The sequence below is a fragment of the Microtus ochrogaster genome, chromosome 10, assembly GCF_000317375.1.
Source record: "Microtus ochrogaster isolate Prairie Vole_2 chromosome 10, MicOch1.0, whole genome shotgun sequence".
Classification (NCBI taxonomy): domain Eukaryota; kingdom Metazoa; phylum Chordata; class Mammalia; order Rodentia; family Cricetidae; genus Microtus; species Microtus ochrogaster.
The window spans coordinates 39,078,640-39,101,209 of NC_022016.1; the positions used below are offsets into that span (position 1 = coordinate 39,078,640).

At 43.4% G+C, this 22,570-nt stretch overlaps 1 protein-coding gene across 1 annotated transcript in view; it reads left to right on the forward strand.

Moving 5' to 3' along the window:
• Positions 1-4,262: 4,262 nt before the first annotated feature.
• The window catches only part of Atp6ap2 (ATPase H+ transporting accessory protein 2), a 27,547-nt gene continuing 9,239 nt past the window's right edge, over positions 4,263-22,570 (forward strand). Inside the window, exons 1-3 of the mRNA XM_005352856.1 lie at positions 4,263-4,430; positions 11,399-11,529; positions 12,928-13,059. Of these exons, the coding sequence (XP_005352913.1) occupies positions 4,388-4,430; positions 11,399-11,529; positions 12,928-13,059 (306 nt within the window). The 5' untranslated portion in view covers positions 4,263-4,387. The remainder of the gene's footprint in view (positions 4,431-11,398; positions 11,530-12,927; positions 13,060-22,570) is intronic.

Below are 22,570 nucleotides of genomic sequence, written 5' to 3' on the forward strand. Positions count from 1 at the left end.
TTTTTTTTGGGGGGGGTGTTCTTGTAAGATACTACTTCTATCATCACTGCACATATTGTTCTGCCACATTTCCACCTCTAAATATTTCCATGCACATGACCAGTTCTTTATTAAAGATTACTAAAGAGCACTATGGATTGAACCAGGGTGTTGCATTCAGAAAGCAGAACTGCTGGTGAGTCATTATGTGACCTTGGCGACATTTACTCTCCTCTAGGTTTCAGCACCTCCTACTGTGCCACAGACAGAAGGCTTTCTAATACAGTGTTTATCTTGCTGAATTCTAATGCCTCTTTAATGCCTCTGTTCAAAAGAGGTCTTTGATGTAAAAGACTTACAAGTTTAAAACAAAAATAAAAGGAGGCCAGGTGATGGTGGCCAGGCCTTAAATCCCAGCACTCAGGGAGGGAGAGGCGGACGTGTCTCTGTGAGTTAGAGGCCAACCTGGTCTACAGAGTGAGTTCTAGGACAGCCAGAGCTACACAGAGAAACCCTGTCTCAAAAAAAGGTATTTCTCAAGACAGAGAATGAAAGAGTGAAATTGACTTGTGCTTGCTATTTTATATTCTAATCTGCTTAATAGAATTTTTGCTATTTTCCAATCAAAATAAATCAGAATGACCTACCATTCTTTTTTGTTTGTTTGTTTTGTTTTGTTTTTCAAGGCATGGTTTCTCTGTAGCTTTGGAGCCTGTCTTGGAACGTAGACCAGGCTGGTCTAGAACTCACAGAGGTCCACCTTCCACCGGCCTCTGCCTCCCAAGTACTGGGATTAAAGTTGTCAGCCACCACTAGAATTCTTTTAAGAACAGAAAAGGTTGTATGTTTCTTTAAGTTGAAATCCTGGAAGCTCTGTTACATTTTACCTTATTATATTCCTAAAAAGATTCATTTAGATACATTCTTTTTTTAAAAAATGATTTATTTAACTTTTTGTTCATTGGTGTGAAGGTGTCAGATCTCATGGAACTGCATTTTCAGACAGTTGTGAGCTGCCATGTGGGTGCTGGGAATTGAACCCGGGTCCTCTGGTGCAGGGAGCCAGACAGGACCGCCATTGCAAGATGGCACCACATCCTGTCTTGCCGGTTATACTCCATATTTGGTGATGCCTTTGAGAGCTGCCTGTCCCCCACTTCCCGCATGCGCGGTGAATGGGGGTCCCTGGGCCTATCTCGATGCAGTCTGGTGTCAGCTGATGGTGACAACCAATCACAGGACAACCCATGTGCCAACTCCATATATAAGCAGCTGCCTTAGTGCTCTCGGGCCCCTTCGCTTCATGTTATCTCTCAACCAAGTGCACTCCAGTAAAGCGTGATCTGAGAAGAATCCTCGTGCCGTGGTCGTTCTTTCTCGCTGGTTGAGGAGTTCGCCCCACTCTGGAAGAGCAGTCAGTGCTCTTAACTGCTGAGCCATCTCTCCAGCCCATTTAGATACATTCTTGCGGGGCCACCTGCTCAAAACTTTTCTCCAACATGCCATGAGGCAGACAAAAAATGGAACTTTAGTTGCCACACATAGAAGTGATTTTATGTTAAATTGTTTTTTATTTTGATGTGGGATTCCCCTCTATATGCTGTGATAACCATTAATAAATAAAGAAACTGTCTTGGCCTGTTGATAGGGCAGAACTTAGGTAGGCGGGAATAGGGGAGACTAAACTGAATGCTGGGAGAAAGGGGCAGAGTTAGAGAGAAGCCATGTAGCCCTACCGGAGACCAGATGCCAGAACTTTAGCTGGTAAACCACAGCCACGTGGTGATACACAGATTAACAGAAATGGGTTAAATTAATATGTAAGAGTTAGCCAATAAGAAGCTAGAGCTAATGGGCCAAGCAGTGATTTAAATAATATGGTTTCTGTGTGATTACTTCAGGTCTGAGCTGACTGGGAACAAGCAAGCGGCCTCTCTTTATACTACATTATTTATCTATTTATTTTGTGTTGTGTGTTTGTAGAAGACAACCTTCAGGTGTTGGTTCTAGCCTCCACCTTGTTGGGGCACAGTCTCTCTTGTTTCTAATGCTATGCTATGTACTCCAGTCTAGCTGGTCCTGGAACTTCTGGATAAGTCTCCCATCTCTGCTTCCTGTTTTTATACAGGAGTGCTGGCATGCACACCACCACACCCAGATTGGTTCGGGCTCAAACTTAACATTTTCGGGCTTGCACAGCCAGTGCCTTCAGTTAAGCCATCTCCCTGGCCCTTGAAAAAAAAAATTGATTTTTGATCTTTTGGGGGCGGGTTTGAGACAAGGTTTCTCTGTGTAGCCCTGACCATCCTGGAACTCACTCTGTAGACAAGACTGCCTTGAACTCATATATTGGCCTGCCTCTGCCTCCCGAGTGCTGGGATTAAAGGCATGTGCCACCACTGTCTGGCTGAAAAATGATTTTTAAATTATTAAAAAAGTATTCAGGGTGGTCATGACACAGTTTACGTTGGCAAAATTAGCTGTTTTAGACATTTTGGTTCCAATATGATAATTTTACATTCCTAATAGAAAAACACCACCCACCCCTCAGATTTCCTTAAAGTCACATTTGTGCAAATTCTCTCTCGGACAAAAACACAAAATTGAGAGTTAAGAGTTTCCTGAGGTTAATAAATAAATAAATTAAATAAAAAAAGTTTCCTGAGGTTAAGTGAGAAAATCCAGACCGCATTCGAAATTGACAGTGGCTTTGGTAAACATAGTGCTTTCTAGAAACTGCATTCTGAGGATTTGCGGAGCGTACCGTTGATTCCAGTCCCTAGGTTGGCTAAGCTGTACCTGGAAAACTCCTGGGAGTGCTGCAGCTCTTCTTGTTCTCCTTCAGTCAAGTCCAGGAAGAAAATCATTCTGTAACTGAGAACCAGCGAGCCGTTCCCCTCTGCTTTAGAGGCGTGCTCCACGTGTGTTCTGAATGAACTGGAGCTTTTTCGAGCTGAGGCATAGCTCAGTGGTAGAACACTTGCCTAGATTGTGCAAAGCTCTGGGGTTCCATCCCCAGAACTGAAAGAAAGAAAAAAAAGAAACTAATTTTTTAACCTAAATTTTTAGCTATGTCCTACCCATCTCTTTCGTCAAACTAAACAGTTAAAAGTTCAACTATACGCTGGGCAGTGGTGGTGCAGGCCTTTAATCCCAGCACTTGGGAGACAGAAGCAGGCAGATCTCAGTGAGTTCGAGGCCAGCCTGGTCTACAAAGCAAGTTCCAGGACAGCCAGGCCAGTTTCACAGAGTAACCCTGACTCAAAAAAACCAAAAACAAAACAAAACAAAAAACCCCAAAAAAGAGGCCTTCTCCCTTCCATATATACTACATGAATCTTCTCACACCCTGCACTTACATATTAAAATCATATTTATCTTTCAAGGTCATCATCTGGGCATTGTTTTCTAACTACAGATCCAGGACAGGCTCCAAAACCACAGAGAAACCCTGTCTCGAAAAACCAAAAAAAAAAAAAAAAAAAAAAAAGAAAGAAAGAAAGAAAGAAATCAGGAGAGGAAAGAATGAAGTAATTGATTATCTGTCGGATCACTCCTTGTAGATGGCAGTTTGGAGGCAAGGTTGTTTGACACAGCAAGCCTGACCTACCTACCGAGAGAATTCCAGGACAGCCACGGCAACATAGAGAAACTCTGTCTCAAAAGAATCAACAATAAAAAATCGAAACGGAATACCCAGTTAGTTGACTTTCAGACAATGGATACTTATTTTGGTATATATAAAGTAAATATTCCAGATACACTAAAAAATTATCTTTTATTTACAACTCAAATTCCAGCAGGAGTCCTATATTTTGAGCAGCACCTTTATTAGGCGGGTTGGGCTTCCCCCAGGCGCCAGGTTTCCTGCCCTCAGGTGCTCAAGGTCTGTGGACTCGGCTAAGCTGGCCCAGGGCTTCCCACAGCTATCATTCGCAGCGGGAGGAGGCACAAGACCGGGAAAGACAGACACCCGGGTTGAAGATTGTCACCCGAGGCTGGGCAAAGGGTCTGCACCTGGGGGGTAGCATCACAGTGGCTTCTTGAGACCCTGCAACCCGCGGGGCCACCTGCTCTCACCGCGGGCCCTACCCTTCATCTCGTGACCGGTCATTGTGTGCCGACGGGCAGGACCGCCCTGCTATTAAAATTCTTGACTCCTATTGGCAGATAATTCCATCCATCACATTCGGTCCTGTCCCAATCGCTGACGTTTCCCCAGCTACGTCTCTCCCGTACAGCGGCGTAGTTGGCGATTGGCCGAGACCTAGTCCTAGGGGCGGCTAAAGGGGTGGGGCGTAGGACTCGCAACCTTCGGGAGCGCGTCACTCGGCGGGGCGGCGGTGCTCCCTGGAGTCCTAACGTCCCTTTTCGTGTGGCCCATCTCCGCTGCAGCCGCGGTGCCATCATGGCTGTGTTCATCGTCGCTCTCCTGTCCTTGCTGGTGACGGGTGAGCAGCCGGGGTGCACTGCGGGAGGCCGAGGAGCGCGGGGACCCTGGGCGGGCGCGGCTGCGGGCGGGGGCCGCAGTGGGGGCGGCCTGGGCTAGGCGGCCCTCCTCTGGGCTCCTATCTGTGATCTAGCCTGGGAGATGCGGCCTGGTGGTCTCCGGTGCCGGGCAAGGCCCCCCGGGGGGCTCCGGAACCAGCATCAGCCTTTTGGGGGAAGGCGCGTCGCCGGATGGGACCCTGTCCTCCCGTCTGCGGGATCGCTCCTTCCCCGTTCAAGGCCCTTCCGAGGACCGGTTGCCTTTCTCAATACACCGTTGAACCACAGCCCACTACCAAGAAGGGAAAGCCAGCCAACGGCTTAGCGGCTGAAGCTGCTGTCATCCCCCCCCCCCACTTCTTTTCTAATGGTGTTATTAACAATGGATGAAACCTTGCCTCCCTCATATTTGCCTCCATCAGGATGCAAAATTGAGTCTTCGGGGTTTGTTTGTTTGTTTTATGTGATTATTTCTTCAGGCGAACGCAGACAATCTCTCACTATTGATTTCAGTTCCCAATTTGAAGGATGTAGAGACTGGATTGTGAGTCATGCTTTTAGGGTCACATGTCAAATAAATGGTAGCTTTCTTAGTGGAGCCTAGGTTCTCTAACATAGAACAAGAAGCGTGGAAATGAGCTAACATTTGGCCTGTGGCTTGCGAATCATGTGGTGATGGCGTTTCTTTTTACAGTAATCCTTAGAAGAGCGTTTCCTCTTTTGGCAGTTTTAAATCAAGCCGGCATGACACAGGTAGTGTGTAACAGAACTGGATCCAAAGGCAGATCAGTTGAGTTCCAAGTAGTGTCTATATCTCCACTCTCTATTGTATGGCACAGGGAATGCTGTGTGACAACTGGGGAGTAGTGGGGCAGAGACTGGGCTTGCAGACAGTAGGGAACAAGAAGTCAAGTGGAGGCAGGCCAGGCGTGGTGACTCACACCTTTAATCCCAGAAGTCTGGAGGCAGAGGTAGGCCAGCCTGGTCTACAGAGTGAGTTCCAGGACAACCACACAGAGAAACCCTTTCTTGGAAAACAACCAGCGAAGAACATCTTGGAGGAATGGGTGTTTTGTGGCAAGGATATCTTATGCCTATGCTGTGTGAGATGCTGAGAGGTCCTGCTTCTGGAATGGCAGTTGAAGTGAAAAAGACTAGTGATGAGTTTGAAAACCAAAGCTTTACCCCCCCCCCGCCCCCTTTGGGGTGCCCAGTGTTCTGTCTTAATAGTTACAATTATTTCCAGGCCTCCAAGTGTTTGGGTCTTTTTCATTTCTGTTGTTAGCTCTGGAACGGCCTTTCTGATTTATTTATCAAGATACTTTGGGGCTTTTTGAAGTACTTGGTAAGTGCTTGTCACAAAAGCATGCAGAATGAGTGTGAACCCCAGCATTCATATACGAAGCTGGGTACAATGGTGCATGCTTATAATTTCAGGGCTGGCGAGGTAGACCGGGTAGATCACTAGAAGTTCCTTGCTGGCTACTGGAGCCTAATGGATGAGCTTCACGTCCCAATGAGAGACCCTATCTGAAAAACAAGGTGGACAGTTCCTGAGACAAGGCGGTGGAGGTTGACCTTGGATTCCACAAGTGCACACACTCACACACACACACACACACACACACACACACACACACACACACACACACACACATATATATATATATATATATATATACTTTAGGAAAAATCTTTTGTTTTAATTGAGTTTTCAAAGTTAAAAACAAAATTTTCTCATTCGCACCCTGGTTTAACTAGGCATCTGTTGAAATTCCATGTTTTAATTTCATGCCTGGTATCTTTTGAGGTCCTGGCTGGCCTGGAATTCAAAGAGCTGCCTGTCTCTGCCTTCAGAGTGCCACTGAGTTCAGCTCCATGACATTCTGAGGCAGTGAGGTTTAGGGTTTTGGTTTGGTTTTTGTCTAGGATAAAATAATTGTTTCTCCGCGTGGTTTGGGCATGCTGTCCTTGCTAAAATGGTCTAGTTCACATAACAATCTGAGCTTCTGCATTGCTGGGTCTTGTCAGGTGAGTACACAGTATTATTTTCCACAATGACTAAGTGTGATTTGGTGGAAAACATCTTTAAGAGCTCTGATTTCACTGTTTACTTCAAAACAGTGTTAGGGAAGTAGAGAGAACTAGAGAACTTGGGCTCTGAATAACATGTTCTGAGGCATATTTGGAAAGTTCGGGAGAAGAAGGACCAAGAGCTAACACATGGAATTTGTAGAAATATAAAGGAGGGGGTTGATTTTGGTAACTGATGTCCTCGAGGATAGAAGCAACCTCCCCCCTTTTTAAAATTGACTGATTCCAGTCACCATTTAAAGAAGCTCAGTGCACAAGATGGTGGAGTTCTCCAGGGAAGGGGCACTACCTCTCAACCCCAAAGTGGAGAGGCTTAAGGAACTTTCCCAGGGGAGGTACCTCCTGAGAAAACTGTGTGAAAGGTTGAGGTGGGGAAAATAATTTAGGTGGAACAGCGTGTGCATGAGCACTGGAGACTGAAGAGCAGAGCTTTTGATGAGAGCTCAGAAATCAGGCTAGTGAGGTGTCCAGGGGACATTTTGGATTTCCCTGCAAGGCCCTAGGCAGTGAGCACTGGCATTTAAGCAGAGGATGAATAAACAGATCTGTATTTTGAAAATATGAAGAGAAAGCTGGATCCTAGGGTGGATTGACAGGGTACTAGGCAGCCAGCTAGAGCAAACCTGGTGAGGAACGGACGTGGTGGTGATGGGATTCAGGAAATAATTCTAAAGAAGAGCAGCTGAAAGCAGTGGCTGATTGCTGTGGCGCTGTGGAAGGGTTTAAGGAGGAAGTGTTTAAGCAGCTGGCTCGGAGAGACTGCAGAAGTCTGCGAGAGCTAGTGAGTTAGGTTCAAAGCAATGGTAGCATTTAAGCGCGCCCGCCGTGAGACCTGGAAGAAAATGGCAATAGGATGCTGAGTCCGACCTAAGACTGGGGAGATCTAGACTGGGGATAAAATCTGGGAGCTGGCAGTGTTTTGGGTGTTTGCAACCTTAGGGTATATGGGCTCAAGTCAGGGAGCATGACACAGAATTGAGTCCTCTGATCTTTCAAATGGAGTGTGAAGCATGATTCAGTTGAATACTGGGGAATGTACTAGAATTTCCACGTATGCTTTTTTTTTAAATCCTTTTATTTTAAGTAGGAATGGCCATGTTAAATCCTTTTTTTTAAACTAGGAATGGTCATGTTTTAAACTTGGGTTTTTATCCTGATTACATTGGGAAGAACATTATAAATTCCCTTTATGTGTGTTTTGTAACCAATTATTGTACACATGTGTAGCATATGTATCATAAAGACAGGTAGATGCATGGGCTATTTTCACTTCCCATTCTTCTGTTGAAAGAGCGGACCCTCAAAGCCTGCCACAGCAGCTGTAAAGGACGAGCAGGAGAGCTAGCCCAGCAGCAGTCAAGGAATTTGAAGGGCAGAGGCCTTGTCTTTATCAAGCCCAGGATGGGATTTCAAAGAGGGACTTGCCAGTGTCAGATGCATGGGGAAGTTAGGGAATTAAGGGCTGAGAATTGTGTTTCGGTGGAGTGGTCAGAGACTGGGGGCCAAAGCAGGCAGCGTGAGACGAAGTAGAAAAGCAGAGGAGTGGACTGTGTGGTCCCTAGGTTCTCCCCCTAAAGGGAAGCATGTTTGATTTCGAGATGCTTTGGTTTGGGCAAGCCACCGGTAGGGTTTGGTGGTTCTAAGTTGAGAGTGGCAGCACCCACGACTTGCTTTCTGCTCAGGAGAGGGGGAGCGTGGGTAGTTTCAGGTGTGACTTCATTCGCTCATCAACTCAGCGCATTTACTGAGCAGTGGCTTTCAGGTGCTTTTCTCAGCCCTTGAAACGTAGACGCACTGAAATCCCTGCCTTCCGTTAGCTTAGGTAATGCAGGGTCTTCTGGTTATGCCTCTCCATGTCGTCACTTAGCTATTGATGTGTCGTGACCAAAAAGCTAGGTTAATAGACGGTGAGGGAATAACTTCTTAGTGGATGAATGAAAGTCTGGAGGAAAGTGGGACCGAAGATTGTGTTAGGCTCAGTGTTCTTTTATCTCTCATGACTAGAGGTGAAGAGATGTGAGAAGAAGCAGGTGACCTGGACTCTAGACTTTCCCTGGGGACAGGTTATCTGGAGATTGACCAGCGGCATGGAAGCCTAGGAAGTTGGAGGTTAGGCAGCCTATTTCAGTTCAGCACAAGGGCACGTTTTCCAAAGAGCTAGAACACTAGTACAGTGGAGCTGGCCTAACTGATGGGCATGCCCCCATCACTAGTAGCATTGAGAAGGACAGCTTCTGCCCGGCATCCTTGAGGTGTGGTGCCTGCAGCTTGCGCAAGTTTAGACAAGATCACCTTTCTGAGCAGTGGGCCAGTAAAGAGTGCTGTGCTGCTCCGGTTGAATCTCACCTCAAAGGTGAGGCAGTTACTTCAGGCCAGCTCGTGGGATTGGAAAGGCGTGGGACCACGTCTCAGAACAAAGCTATCTGCAAGGCTTGATAGATTCCTGGAAAGTGTGCAAGCTTGGAAAGTCTGGGCTTCTTACCTGTTTCCCAGCCTTTCCAGAGAAAGGCTGACTGTCAAGGTGCCTGGGGTGTTCTATTTTGAATTTGCCCTGAAGGTAACAGACCTGGATGTCTGTTGGTTCCAGACACCTTTGCATTCTGATAAGTTCTTTCATTTGCTTTCTCCTAACTGGTCCTAGTGCACCCACACCCTCCTGAGGCCTTTTATTTACTGTCAGCACTGCAAAGCCAAAACACTGGCTGCTCTCGCCCCACTCCCACTTCTGAAGGTGGCTCTTGAGGTCAGGGAGTAACCCCCAGGCCTTTGCAAAGCCTCTCTTTCCCTGTAGGCCTCGCCAAGGTTGCTTTGGGGTTTGGAACTAATGTTTTCCCAGGAACCCAGAAGTTTCCATTGATGACTTGTCATTCTGGGGGTGTGGCTCAGCCGTGGGGTGCTTCAAGCCTTGGAGTCCATCCCCAGCACCAGGAAATCAAAACAGATCACTCAAACACTGGTGAAGAAGCAAATAGTCCATCCTTAGGGGAGGCCTTTAAGGCAGCTCCTTTCTTCTCGTCCTTGACTTAGCTGTTGGTGCCAAACACTCTCAGTCATTAGTGACTACAGGGTACCTTTGCTCGCTTCCTGATGTGGCAACTGAAAGCACTATTCCTGGACTTAGTTTTCTGACGACTGAAGTGTTTTATGCCAGCTGATAACATGTGCACCGCCCCCATCCTTGACAATCTTCATTGACATCCTTATGCCTGTGATATCCTAAGATATACTAACCTATAAGGATATGTTAGCCTGCCAGAGTATTATAGTGAAACAGGAATGTCATACATATGCATATTATAGAGAAGTCTGATGGCAGAATAATTCAAAGATTCCAGCTTCCCTTCCCTTTTAGTGCCAGGGCTTTGGCATTTTTGCCTTTTCAATACCAGAGAACTGCCACTGATTTCTGTTCTTGCTAAACTGCCACGTTCCCTTCTTAAGGGCCATCTGTAGGAGGCTATCAACATCATTAGTAGAACCTTCTCTCACTTCTTCAAGGCTCAGTGAATATTTTGAAAGAGAGGGCAGAAAGCAGGTAAGTGCCCGAGGCTAGAGAGAAGCTCAGTGGTTAAGAGCACTTACTACTCTTGCAGAAGACCTGGGTTCAGTTGCCAGTACCTACATGGTGCCTCACAATCACCTGAAACTCCAGTTCTAGGGAATCTGATGCCCTTTATTGGTCTGAGGGCACCAAGTACAAACATGCATTCAGGCAAATACTCATACATGTGTAATAAACAAATACATAAAAATAATGTAAGAGCCAGCAGAAGGCTGTTGTAGAACACTGTCTACAGGCATGACATGATCATGGCAGTCTTGAACCCACAGTAACTGTAATTAGTTGCACAAGATTGGGCCCATCAACTTCGCGCCATTACTGTGGAGGGCTCATAAGCCTCACTGTTCCCTGAGGATTTATAGGCAGTTAGCAGTAACTGGAGGAAGGAGTCTCATGAGGCCCCACCCATCCCTGAGGAGCTATAAGCAGTTCATGGTTGCAGGGGCGGGGGATTTTCTTGATGTAGTCATTGGTAAGGTGCTCATACACCTGTAAAGGATCCTTCACTCTGGCTCCTGTCTGTAGACCTTATTAAATTCATTGAGGGGCCACTTCCCCCAAAAGACGTGAAAATAGAAAGGAGACTAGTTACGAAGAAGGAAGGGGGGGTCTGTGGGAATAGGGGAGATGAGAGGATAATGGGTAAATAGGATCAAAATTCATTATATATCTATAAAAATACCATAATGAAAGTCCTTATCCAGAGTTAATATTTGCTAATTTAAAATTTTAAAAAGGAGCCAGGCAGTGGTGGCACACACCTTTAATCCCAGCACTTGGAAGGCAGAGGCGGGTGGATTTCTGTGAGTTCAAGGCCAACCTGGTCTGCAAGAGCTAGTTCCAGGACAGGCACGAAAGCTGCAGTGAAACCCTGTCTCGAAAAAACAACAACAACAAATTTTAAAAAGGAATTCCTCTTGCACATGTACCCTGTTCCAACAGAATATTTAATACTTAAATTCTTAGAGTGATACTTTGGGGGGAAATTGTTGATGGTACTCAGAGTATAGCTCCATCTGGGACTAACGGTTTCACAATTGCCATGGCATGTGTACCTGTGCCATAAAGACATGGCATTCCATCCCTAGCATTCCGCCCCACATTTTTCCATGTTTAAAATTCAGTACTTTGTCCAAACATAATTTAGCATGTTCAGCCAGTGAGGAATGGGAAAATGTATTGTTTAATAAATGTATTGTTTAATAAACTTCAAGATGGATACAATTATATATATAAAATGATGATAATTCATTTACCAATCTGTTCTCTCCTCAGGTGCTTTAGGGAATGAATTTAGCATATTAAGATCGCCAGGGTCTGTTGTTTTTCGAAATGGAAATTGGCCCATACCAGGAGATCGAATCCCAGATGTGGCTGCATTGTCCATGGGCTTCTCTGTGAAAGAAGTATGTGTACTAAAAAAATGGTTGTAATTGCTTCTAAAACCTTTTTATTGATTTATTCCGATTGTCAGAGCAACAAACACATAGGTACATTTGCCAGAGATTACAAAATTTTAAAGGCTCATTAGTATTTGGGGTAATCTTAGGTAAGTGCTTCTAAAACCAAGTCTTCATTCATCATTATGAGAACATGTATTCATCATTGTGAGAACTTTTGTGTGTAGGATGTATCTCTCTAGTATGTTAAGCATATATATTTTCTTTGGTTTTCTAGATATATAGAGATTTATTTCCATTAGTAGGTATTCTTCAAATCTTTTTTATTAATCTTTATTGAGCTCTACATTTTTCTCTGCTCCCCTCCCTGCCTCTCCCTTCCCCTTCAACCCTTTCCCAAGATCCCCATGCTCCCAATTTACTCGGGAGATATTGTCTTTTTCTACTTCCTGTTAAGTATATTTTTATTTCTAGTTGACACGTAGTAGTTTACATATTATAGGTGTGCTGTTATTAATAGGCTGTCATTTTTTTTTTAGTGTAGGAAATAGATTTGCTACAAATGCTAACCTGTCTACATTTCTTATCCGAGAATAGAATGATGCAGCTGGTAGCTGTGTTTTCCTAGAATGTCACTGACCTGTGGTAGTCCCTGGCTAGCGATAGAACTAGTAGAGGGGCCTAGATCCATTCACTCCAAGAGGCCTGAAGCTCAGAGCTTAGGAGGAGGAGATGCCACTGCTCTGTCTTGTCATTATACTCTCTCTTGCCACTTTAAATTGGCTGCTGATATCATCAGTCACTTCTAGACTCCAAGCACTCTCAAAACCGGCAGCTCTGCTTGGCAGTTGGGCTAAGGGTATAGCCCATGCGCTCCAGTTCATTTGGACAACCAAAGTGAGCAAGATTGGTCGTTTACACTGAGGGGTGAAATTTGTACCTAGTACTCCACAAGCTTAAATTTCACCACAAATGGCTGTTAAAATAAGCTTTATAAATAGTTATTGGTAAGAGGGATTTTATATATAAAGTGCTTAGTAGAGAGCATTTCGACAGTTCTTGCTGTCACTGCAGAAGGTAAGAGTGATGCTGTGCATAATGGAAAACATGATGCGGGAAGAGAACAACAGTTCAGAGTCTGGAAAATGCAGAACACATGGGTTTTCTCTATTCGCTTGCTTTTTTTTTTTTTTACATAAAAGTTGGGAGCGAGCGTTCTGATTAGTGTAATTTTAAAAAAGTGAAGAAGACAGCCATCCATGCTGCCCCTTAGGAGATTGTAGCTGTTGTTTGGATGTTCCAGCCAGTGTTGTCCCAGAACCCCTTGTCTAGTTTTAGATGATACTGCGGAGACAGTTTCCATACTTGAGAATTAAGCAAAATTTTGTGCTTTTCAACATTTAGGACCTGTCTTGGCCAGGGCTTGCAGTGGGTAACCTATTCCACCGGCCACGGGCTACCATTATGGTGATGGTGAAGGGAGTGGACAAACTGGCTCTCCCTGCGGGCAGTGTCATCTCCTATCCTTTGGAGAATGTGAGTATTTCTTATATAAACCGGGTGCACTGGAAACTTTCTCTGTCAATTGACATGAGTGCAAATGATTTCCATCTACTGGTGTAGGCAGCTCCCAAAATTTGTCTTATTCTCTTAACTAATACCTCAATATTACCTATGTAGCCTTATCCTAGTATCTCCATTGAATACATGAGTGTGCATGTAATTTCAGTCTCTGTATCCTTTGAACTGGCTCTACTATCTTGCTTGTTTTGTCATTTAAAAAAATGAATTGTATTCTAAACACATCTTTTCTGAATGCAACTTCTCTACAATTTCCTTTTAAATTCTATGAAAGTAGTTCTTCTTACAAAAAACAATTCCATGGTGGTTGTATGTTTTTTGGAAGTTGGTGATGATCTGTGAGGGAGAGTTCTAAGAGGTATGCCACCTGCTACTTGTCCATTGCTATGATGGACTACCACAACCAAGTCCACTTACGGAAGGGAAGCTTTGGGAGGCTTATGTTCCAGAGGGATGAGTCCGAGATGGCAGGGTAGAGGCATGGTGACTGGAGCAAGAAGCTAAGGGCTTCTATTTTCAAGCCAAGAGCAAAAGCAGAGCAAGGAAGTTCCGAGGGCACCAGTCTAAGCCGTCCAAGGCCACCCCCAGTGATATACTGCTTCCAACAGAGTGCCAAAGAGGCAGTGCCATGAACAGGAGCTGACCCTGAAGTTTTATTCTCCATAGAAGGCTAGGGGCCATAAAATGCTTTCATTTGTGCTTGGGAAGACTAGTAAAACTCTAGCTGCTTCAGAAGGGCTGGCTTGCCATTCTTGATCATGAGGCCCCAGAGTCACCTGAAAAGAGTCAGAATTATGGGTATAGAGAGGTCCCTTCCACATTCAGATAATCTTCCCCTGGGGTGGGGGGGCACCTCTGCAACAAGGCCTCCTTTGATTGGAAATTGAAGATGAGCTGGGCATGGTGATACATGCCTTTAATCCCAGCACTCAGGAGGCAGAGACAAGCAGATCCCTGAGTTGAGGCCATCTTGGACAAAGAGAGAGTTCCAGTATAACCAAGACTACACAGAAACCCTGTCTCAAAAAAAGAAGGAAAGAGAGAAAGGGGGGGGGGAGTTGAAGGTGAGTTGAATTTGCAACTTGAAGGGAAAAAGTGACACAATAAAATAGGTGAAGTAAACAAGTCACTCCCCTGGACCTAAGATTAACAGGTCAGTCACAAAGAAATTTGCAAATGTGTTAAGGTTGAAGATATAGAGGAGTGGTGTAGCCTAGGTCCCATCCCCAGCACTGCAAAAATGACAACAAACATGTACAGAAAAACTGTGACACTTAAAGGAAAAGAATGTTTACAATGAAGCTATTATAGGACATTTTTGATGGATGGTATTGTGTTTATATTTTAATTTAATTTATATTTAAATTAATTTGTAATGTAGATTGTGACTCTTTAACTCATTTGTTATAAATATAGTTCACTGCCAGATGTGTGAATTTTTGTTCAATAATTACTGTTTTAATTTCTAATTTCATTATATAGCTGATCTGTGTGATGGTCACTTTGAGAAAATTTTTTCAGACTTCACTGTGATCCTATTTCCAAGTACATGTGGCATGCTTACAGAAACAAAACCATTCTGGAAATGTATTCATAGCTCAGTGTGGAGTGTTTTCCTAGTGTGCTTGAAGCCTAGGTCCAATTCACGCACGCGCACACACACGGCTGTTGACTGATGTTTCTGTCCCACCAGGCTGCACCAGTTGTTCAGTCCTAAATAAATACACAGAGGTCTATATTAATCATAAACTGATTGGCCTAGTAGCTCAGGCTTCTTATTAATTCTTACATCTTAATCCATAATTCTTGTCTGTGTTAGTCATGTGGCTTGGTACCTTTTTCAGCAAGGCAGTCACATCTTGCTTGCTCTGTGTCTGGCTTCCTCTCTGTCTGGATGACAACTACAGACTGACTTTTACTCTTCCCCAGAATTCTCCTGCTCTCATTGCCCTGCCTCTACTTCCTGCCTGGTCATTCCACCTATACTTCCTGCCTGGCTACTGGACAATCAGCATTTTATTATAATATAGTTGACAGGGTACAGACTGTTGCCCCATAGCACTTCCCCCACCCTTTTTTAAATAAGAACTCTGAATCAGATCTCCGTTGTTTAGCTTTTCTACTGATCATTATCCATAACAACTTGTAGCCAACATTCTAAACAAAGGCAAACATCCATAGTCCATTTTTTGGGAATGTGGGCATAGTTTTCCAGGATACTTCCTGTTGATTGGAGGCACTGATAATCTTGAGCACCTAAAGAAAATTTAGAATTATGATCAAGTTCTGACTGGAGTATCCTGTGAGGGAGGCTTGATCATCTCAGTCAGCAGTCTTTGAACTGTTCTGGATGTAGAACTCAGACATCTGAGCCATCTGCTCCTATCAGAGATTTCTCAGGGGGGTCTTCCTTGGTCAAACCTGGTTTTTCTCAACACAGAATGAATCCACAGTCCCTCATTTCCTGTGGGAACAAAAACAAAACCCTTTCTCCAAAGTAAGATATCTTTTGACTTAAATTTTAAAGTCAAAGCATTTTCAATATATATATATTGGATTAATCCAGCAGCATTTATAATCAAATGTCTTTTAGCAGCTGTTGCTCCTTCCTCAGCCATCAAACAATTTTATAACAGCACAATAACATACAGTATCCAGACTCTCTGTGTATTTTTCATCTTTACGTCCCTTTATTTGAACCTCTATTTCTTTTATTTTTTATTTTTAGTTTTTGGATTTTTGAGACAGGGTTTTTCTGTGTATCTTTGGCTGTCCTGGAATTTACTCTGTAGGCCAGGTTGTCCTTGAACGCACAGAGATCCTCTTGCCTCTGCCTCCCAAGTGTTAGGATTAAAGGTATGCGCCACCACACCCAACTACTCTCTTTTTTTTTCCTTTTTTATTTTAAGGACTTTATTCTTTTTTTCTTCCAAGCCTACACGTATTTTTAAACACACAGTAAACTGTTTAGAGGTTTCTTCTCTGTCTTTGAATCTGTATTTACTTGTATTTCTCTTTTTCTGATCACATTCGTCTTCAATTTGCTAAGCGATATGGCTAGGATTAAAGCCGTAACTTTGATGGCTAGATTCAACCCATTCCTTAGCTTTTTTCTGAGAGTTTAGCCTCATGGCAGAGGTACTGGCCAGAGCCATGTTTATTGCCACAATTGTATGGTGTTTCAAGGTCCCTGTCACCACCAAAAAGTATGCAGTCAGCTATTCATAAAAACCATTTAAATGTTTTGTGGCAGAGCCTCTTAAAAGGGCTGCAAAGTTTTTGCAGCTAAAGCTGAATCAGGAAGCCTGTCTTAAATGAGACATGTTTGCTTTTAGCAAACAGAGCCCATCTGAGAAAATGCGGCTATCAATAAGCCGTGCTTAACTGTATTCCTTTCTGTCTAGAATTACTTCCCAAGCTCTACCAGGCTTTCTGTGGATGCAGTTGTCCACACGTTGGGCACCATTTGTTGACTGGGGGTTTCTGTCCCACCAGGTCTTACCAGTCATTCAGTTCCAAATAAACACACAGAGGTCTACATTAATCATAAACTGATTGGCCTAGTAGCTCAGGCTTCTTATTAATTAATTCTTACATCTTAAACCATAATTCTTTTCTGTGTTAGCCATGTGGCTTGGTACCTTTTTCAGCAAGGTTGTCACATCTTGCTTGCTCTGTGTCTGGGTGACAACTACAGAATGACTTTTCCTCTTCCCAGAATTTTTTTGTTCTCCTTGCCCTGCCTCTACTTCCTGCCTGGTCACTCCACCTATATTTCCTGCCTGGCTACTGGCCAATCAGCGTTTATTTAAAAATACAAATGTACAGAGCACTGTCCCACAGCATATGGCCATGAACTAGATCACAAGGCAAGCCTGAACACACAGTAAAGAACCAGTGTCTGTATAATTACAGACATTGGAAAGTTGAGGCAGGAAGAGTGCTGCAAATTTAAGGCCAACCTAGGCTACATAGTGAGTTTGAGGCAAGTGTGGGTGGCATAATGAAACCCTGTCTCAAAGACACCAAAAACTCCATGTATTTGGGTCAGCATCCCCTTTCCCTGTCCACTTCCCCCTCGGTCCTGATAACATATCATCCTGCTCTGTGAAATCATCTTCCTTAGACTGCACACATCAATGAAGTCACATTATTTGTTTAGCACCAAGGTTAGTTCAATTAGCATAATGTTTTGACTTACCCATGTTGTCACAAAGGACAAGTCTTACTGTGTGTCACCCCACCCCCATGGCCCTTTGAGGGCTAAATGGTATTTCTATTGTGTATATATGCAACATTTCCCCTCCTCTTTCTGTTTTGGTACTGAGAAAGAACCTAGGATGGCTTGTATACTAGGCAAATACTCTACCACTGACCTTATACCCCCCAGCCCTAGGACACTGTCTTCATCCACTTTTTAAAAGACACTGTGTTTGCTTTCATATCTTCACTATTGTGACTAGTGCTGCAATGAACATGGGGGTATAGTAGATTTTAGCACACTGATTTCTACTTCCTTTAGATGTGGACCCAATGGGCTAGAGAGATGGCTCAGGGCTTAAGAGCATTTGCTGCTCCTGCAGAGGACTGGCTTCCGTTCTCCCACCACTCTTTATCAGGCCACTCACAACAGCTTAGAACTCCAGTTCCAGATGATTCTATACCCTCTTCTGGCTTTGTCAGTCACCTGTACACAAATGTTAGTTACATGTACATACATTCAGGCCCACACATATACACACGTAAATTTAAAAACATAATAATAAACCGTTAGATATATCCCTAGAAATAGCATTATTGAAGCATTCTTTAGTAATATAATGCACAGAATGTTGGTGATTATAATAAACAAAAATATTGTTTGCTTTGCTTTCTGTTGATGTTCTAAACACCATGACCAAAAAGCAACTTGGGGAGGAAAGGGTTTATTTCAGTTTATAGTTTATAATCCATCATGAGCCAGGACAAGAACTCAGGGCAAGAACCTCAAGGCAAGAGCTGAAGCAGAGAGCATGGACAACACCACTTACTGGCCTGTTTCAATGGCTTGCTCAGCTTGTTGTTTTTTATACAACCCAAGCTCGCCCATCCAGGGGTGGTGTTGTAAGAGGCCACTAGTTTGTTCCTGGCTGCTCAGCCCTGAAATAATCACACAGAAACCATATTATTTGCAATACTGTTTGGCCATAGACAGAAGGACCTCCTTAATTTCCCCTTTTCTGTTTAAACAAAAAGGCTTTAACTTTAACACAGAAAAACAAAACAGTTATCAAGCAAGAATTACAGTTACAATATTTATATCTACTTTATCTTTTATCATAACTAAGGAAAAATATAACTATATCTATTCTTCAACTTCATCAAAGACTCCAGAAGAATATATTACCTAAATAAACAGGAAGTGCCTTGTAAGCAACTTCCAAAACTCTAGAATTGACAGAGACATCTCACTGCCTGGACAGTCACCCAAAGTTCCTCTGTAACATTGGGGCATCCATCTTCAGCCTATAGGCTGATAGTATCCAGCAGACTTTTCCATGAAGCAGGAAATTTCAAAGACAGTTCCACCTATATTAGCAGTTTGTCAGTCACTTTCCTTTGTGTCCTGGCAGAATGTTTGGCAGACTCTTTCATGAAGCAGGAACCTCCAAGGATTGTCTCACCTTTACACAAGTTCAGCAGTCATTTCTCTGTGATGTGAGTGCTGCATGTCCAGTTCATACAGCATACCATCAAGCAGTCCAAGCAAGAGCAGTTTCTTGCCCAAATGGCTAACCAACACTGTAAGAAGCCTCTTTGGTGCCCATCTTCCTCTTGAAGTAGATTGGTGCTGCCAGAAGCAAATGAGTTTCCTTGTCATGAAAAGTCCTAAATTCTTAAAACATTTTAAATGCCATATCCTGAAGGTCTCTGAAAGATTTGAAGAACTATCTAACTGAAATATATCTCTGTATATCTAGAAAACCTAACTAACATGTGACTATAAGCTTGACTATCATGGATGACTATTAACCTATATTTCTTAATTATACATTACATTTTTAAATGAGCTGCATAAACACAATACCTTAATCAAGAGCAGAAATATACACATAACAAAACTGACCTAAGTTTGTATCATAGGCCAAGATCTATACCAATGTAAATTTCTTTTTTAAATATTTATTTATTTATTATGTTTACAATATTCTGTCTGTGTGTATGCCTGCAGGCCAGAAGAGGGTACCAGACCTCATTACAGATGGTTGTGAGCCACCATGTGGTTGCTGGGAATTGAACTCAGGACCTTTGGAAGAGCAGGCAATGCTCTTAACCACTGAGCCATCTCTCCAGTCCCCAATGCAAATTTCTATAGCAGGGTGGTACTACCCATAGTATGCTGGGCCCTCTCACATGAATCATTAATCAAGCAAATGTCCTACAGTCTTGCCTGTAAGCCAATATGATGGCACCATTGTTTTCGATTGAGATTCCCTCTTCCCAGATGATACTAGCTTGTATTAAATTGTCAGAATACTAACCAACATAAATATAGAGTACATTTGAAATTGTATATTAGATTTTAAATGTTTTTACTACACAATACAGAAATCTCATCATTTCTGCTGTGAACCAGAAGAGCAAGAACAGAAAAGCAGCGATTGTATAGTATAAAGTGAGGCTACAGAAAAGATTCATATGGTCCTAAGAATGCATGGTCACTGGTTTAATGCAAATTCCTCAGATTCTGACGTAGTTGTTGGAGTTGGGTGGAGTGACTGAAGCAGCATGGATGAGGCAGGGAGTGGGCTGTGGTTGGTGATTACAGGAAAGCTGACTTCGTTTTCGGTAGTGGATGGTAAATGGATAATGCCTAAACTGGAAAAATCAAGATGAAGTAATGAAAATGTTTTATTAGAGAAATAGTGGCAAAAATAAAAGGAGACCATTAAAGGGACGTGGAAGTGAATGCCTCAGAGGAGGGGACATGAGGGGCGAGGCAAACAGTTTTTCCATGAAAAGTCCCAAAGAACTATATCTCTTTAAACCACACTATACAGCTCTCGAGCAGCTGCTTTTAAACAAGGAAGACATAGTTGTGGTACACTCCTAAATACTTCATGAGTTGAAGAGGAAGGAAATCACCAGGAATTTCCAAATTATTTACAACTGAATGTTACAGTATATTTAAAAACTTCAGGATACAGTTGAAGTGGTCCAAAGGGGCGCGCACAGCTCTGAAGTGCATGTACCTGCATTTAGATGTCTAAGATTGGACAGCAGTGAGTTAAAGGAAACAGAAGAGTTTTCAGAGTAAATGCAGTAAAGTGGAAAGGGAGAACAATAAAGATCAAATGGAAGGTTCTTTTTTCCAGGACTATTTCTGTAATTCATTATGTGATTTCTGTGAAGATCACCATGTATTTCATTTATGCATAAGTGTATAAAATCCAGAACACCATTTAAAGTTTAATAGCATAGATAGAACCCCAAATTTGTTTTTTGAAACAAGGTCTCATATAGCCCAGGTTGGCCTTGAACTCTGTTTCCAAGACACCACCAGTGTATGTGGAGGTAGGAATTGAACCCAGGGCTTTGAGTATAATTGTGTATAGTTGATGGCGAATCAAATTAATTTAGGCCAATTGGTATAATATAAAAACAACTTTAATATAAAGGAGCACTCACGCAACCGAAGTTCCAGCGATGCCCAGAAATAGGAGCCAGGAAGAAGGGGTCACCAGCGTTTGTGCATCCCAATTTATAGAGATTTTCCCGAGGCCGTCCCGCCCCCAAAGGGCGGGCTCTCTACATATAGTGAGCACTCTATCAACTGATCCCCATCCACGCACAGTAAACATTTTGAAGCAGACTAGCCTCACTTTACATGAGAAGGAGCTATGTATGACAAGCTCACTTTATTGACTGAACTTGATCAGCTACTTGTAAGTTTCTTGGAAGAAAATGGGGAAAGAGATAGGAGGCTCAGAGAACCAAGGCCACACAATCTAAAGGCAGAACTGCCTTCAAATTTCGCCAGCTAACTGTTGTAGTTTCAAGTGATACTGATGGAGAAAGTCGTGGACAAACATGCATAGCTGTCTAAAACAGTGTGGGAAAGCAGTCGTCAATTCCAATTACCCAGGCTTTCTACTCTTGGGCTTAACAGTCTATATAATCAGTTTTCCTTGTCAAATTGATTGATTGCTAGGAATGTATCCTTCAGTCTTCTACTTTCCTTACCCAAGTGCTGATGGAGGAAGGCCATCGGTTAATTAAATAAAGAAGCTGCTTGCCCTGATTGGTTAGAACGTAGGTGGGAGGAGTAAACAGAACAGAATACTGGGAGGAAGAGGAAGTGAGGTCAGACTCGACAGCTCTCCTCTGAGGGGCAGAGGCTTCAGAGAGACACGATGCTCCACTCTTGCGGGCAGAGGCGAGAGCTCTGCTCTCTGAGACGAGAGCTCTGCTCTCTGAGGCACACACGATGAAGCTCCGACCCAGGATGGACGTAGGCTAGAATCTCCCTGGTAAGCCACCTTGTGGGCTATACACACAGATGATTGGAGATGGGCTAGTCCAGGTGCGAGAGTTAGCCGAGAAAAGGCTAGATATAATGGGCCAAGCAGTATTTAAAAGAATACAGTGTCCGTGTAATTATTTCAGGTAAAGCTAGCCTTGCGGGCAGCGGGGTGCTGGGGACGCAGCCCAGCTGCACCTATTACTACAAAGTGCTATTGTCAGTGGTTCTCAACCTGTGGATCTCGATCCCTTTTGGAGCTTGAAAGACCCTTTCACAGGGGTCACCTAAGACCACTGGAAAACACAGATGTTTACATAATGATATATAACAGTAGCAAAACTATAGTTATGAAGTAGCAACAAAATAATGTTATGGTTGGGGTCCCCACAGCGTGAGGACCTGTACTAAAGGGCGACAGCATGAGGAAGGTTGAGAAGCACTGCACTAGTTGGAATGAGGTAGGCAGGCTTGTGCCATACATGTTCCCACCCAAGCCTGAGGAGGTGATGAGTGTGTTCAACAAAAGGCAGGTGCTTGCAGAGGCTGGTGGCAACTTGCTTTTGCAAGCTCGATTGCTCTTCCTCCTCTCCAGTTTCCTATGACCTCATTCTAGACATTTGTGAAGAGTTAATATGCATCTTGAGTAAGATAAAAGCAACGTGTCTGTTCATGTCATAGAATCCTGAAATTGATGCTTCGTTTGAATACTGGTATTTATCCGCAAGGTTTCTTACTTACCTTCATTTCTGCCTGTACTGCATTGACACTCATTTGCTGCTTACAGAGAGTAGACAAAACTGCTGGAGGGAACGTCACAAAAACACACTGACTGCAGTGTAATTCAGTGTAAATCACCAAGATATCTCCATTAAAACAAAACACACTGACTGCAGTGTAATTCAGTGTAATTCACCAAGATATCTCCATTAAATCAAAACACACTGACTGCAGTGTAATTCAGTG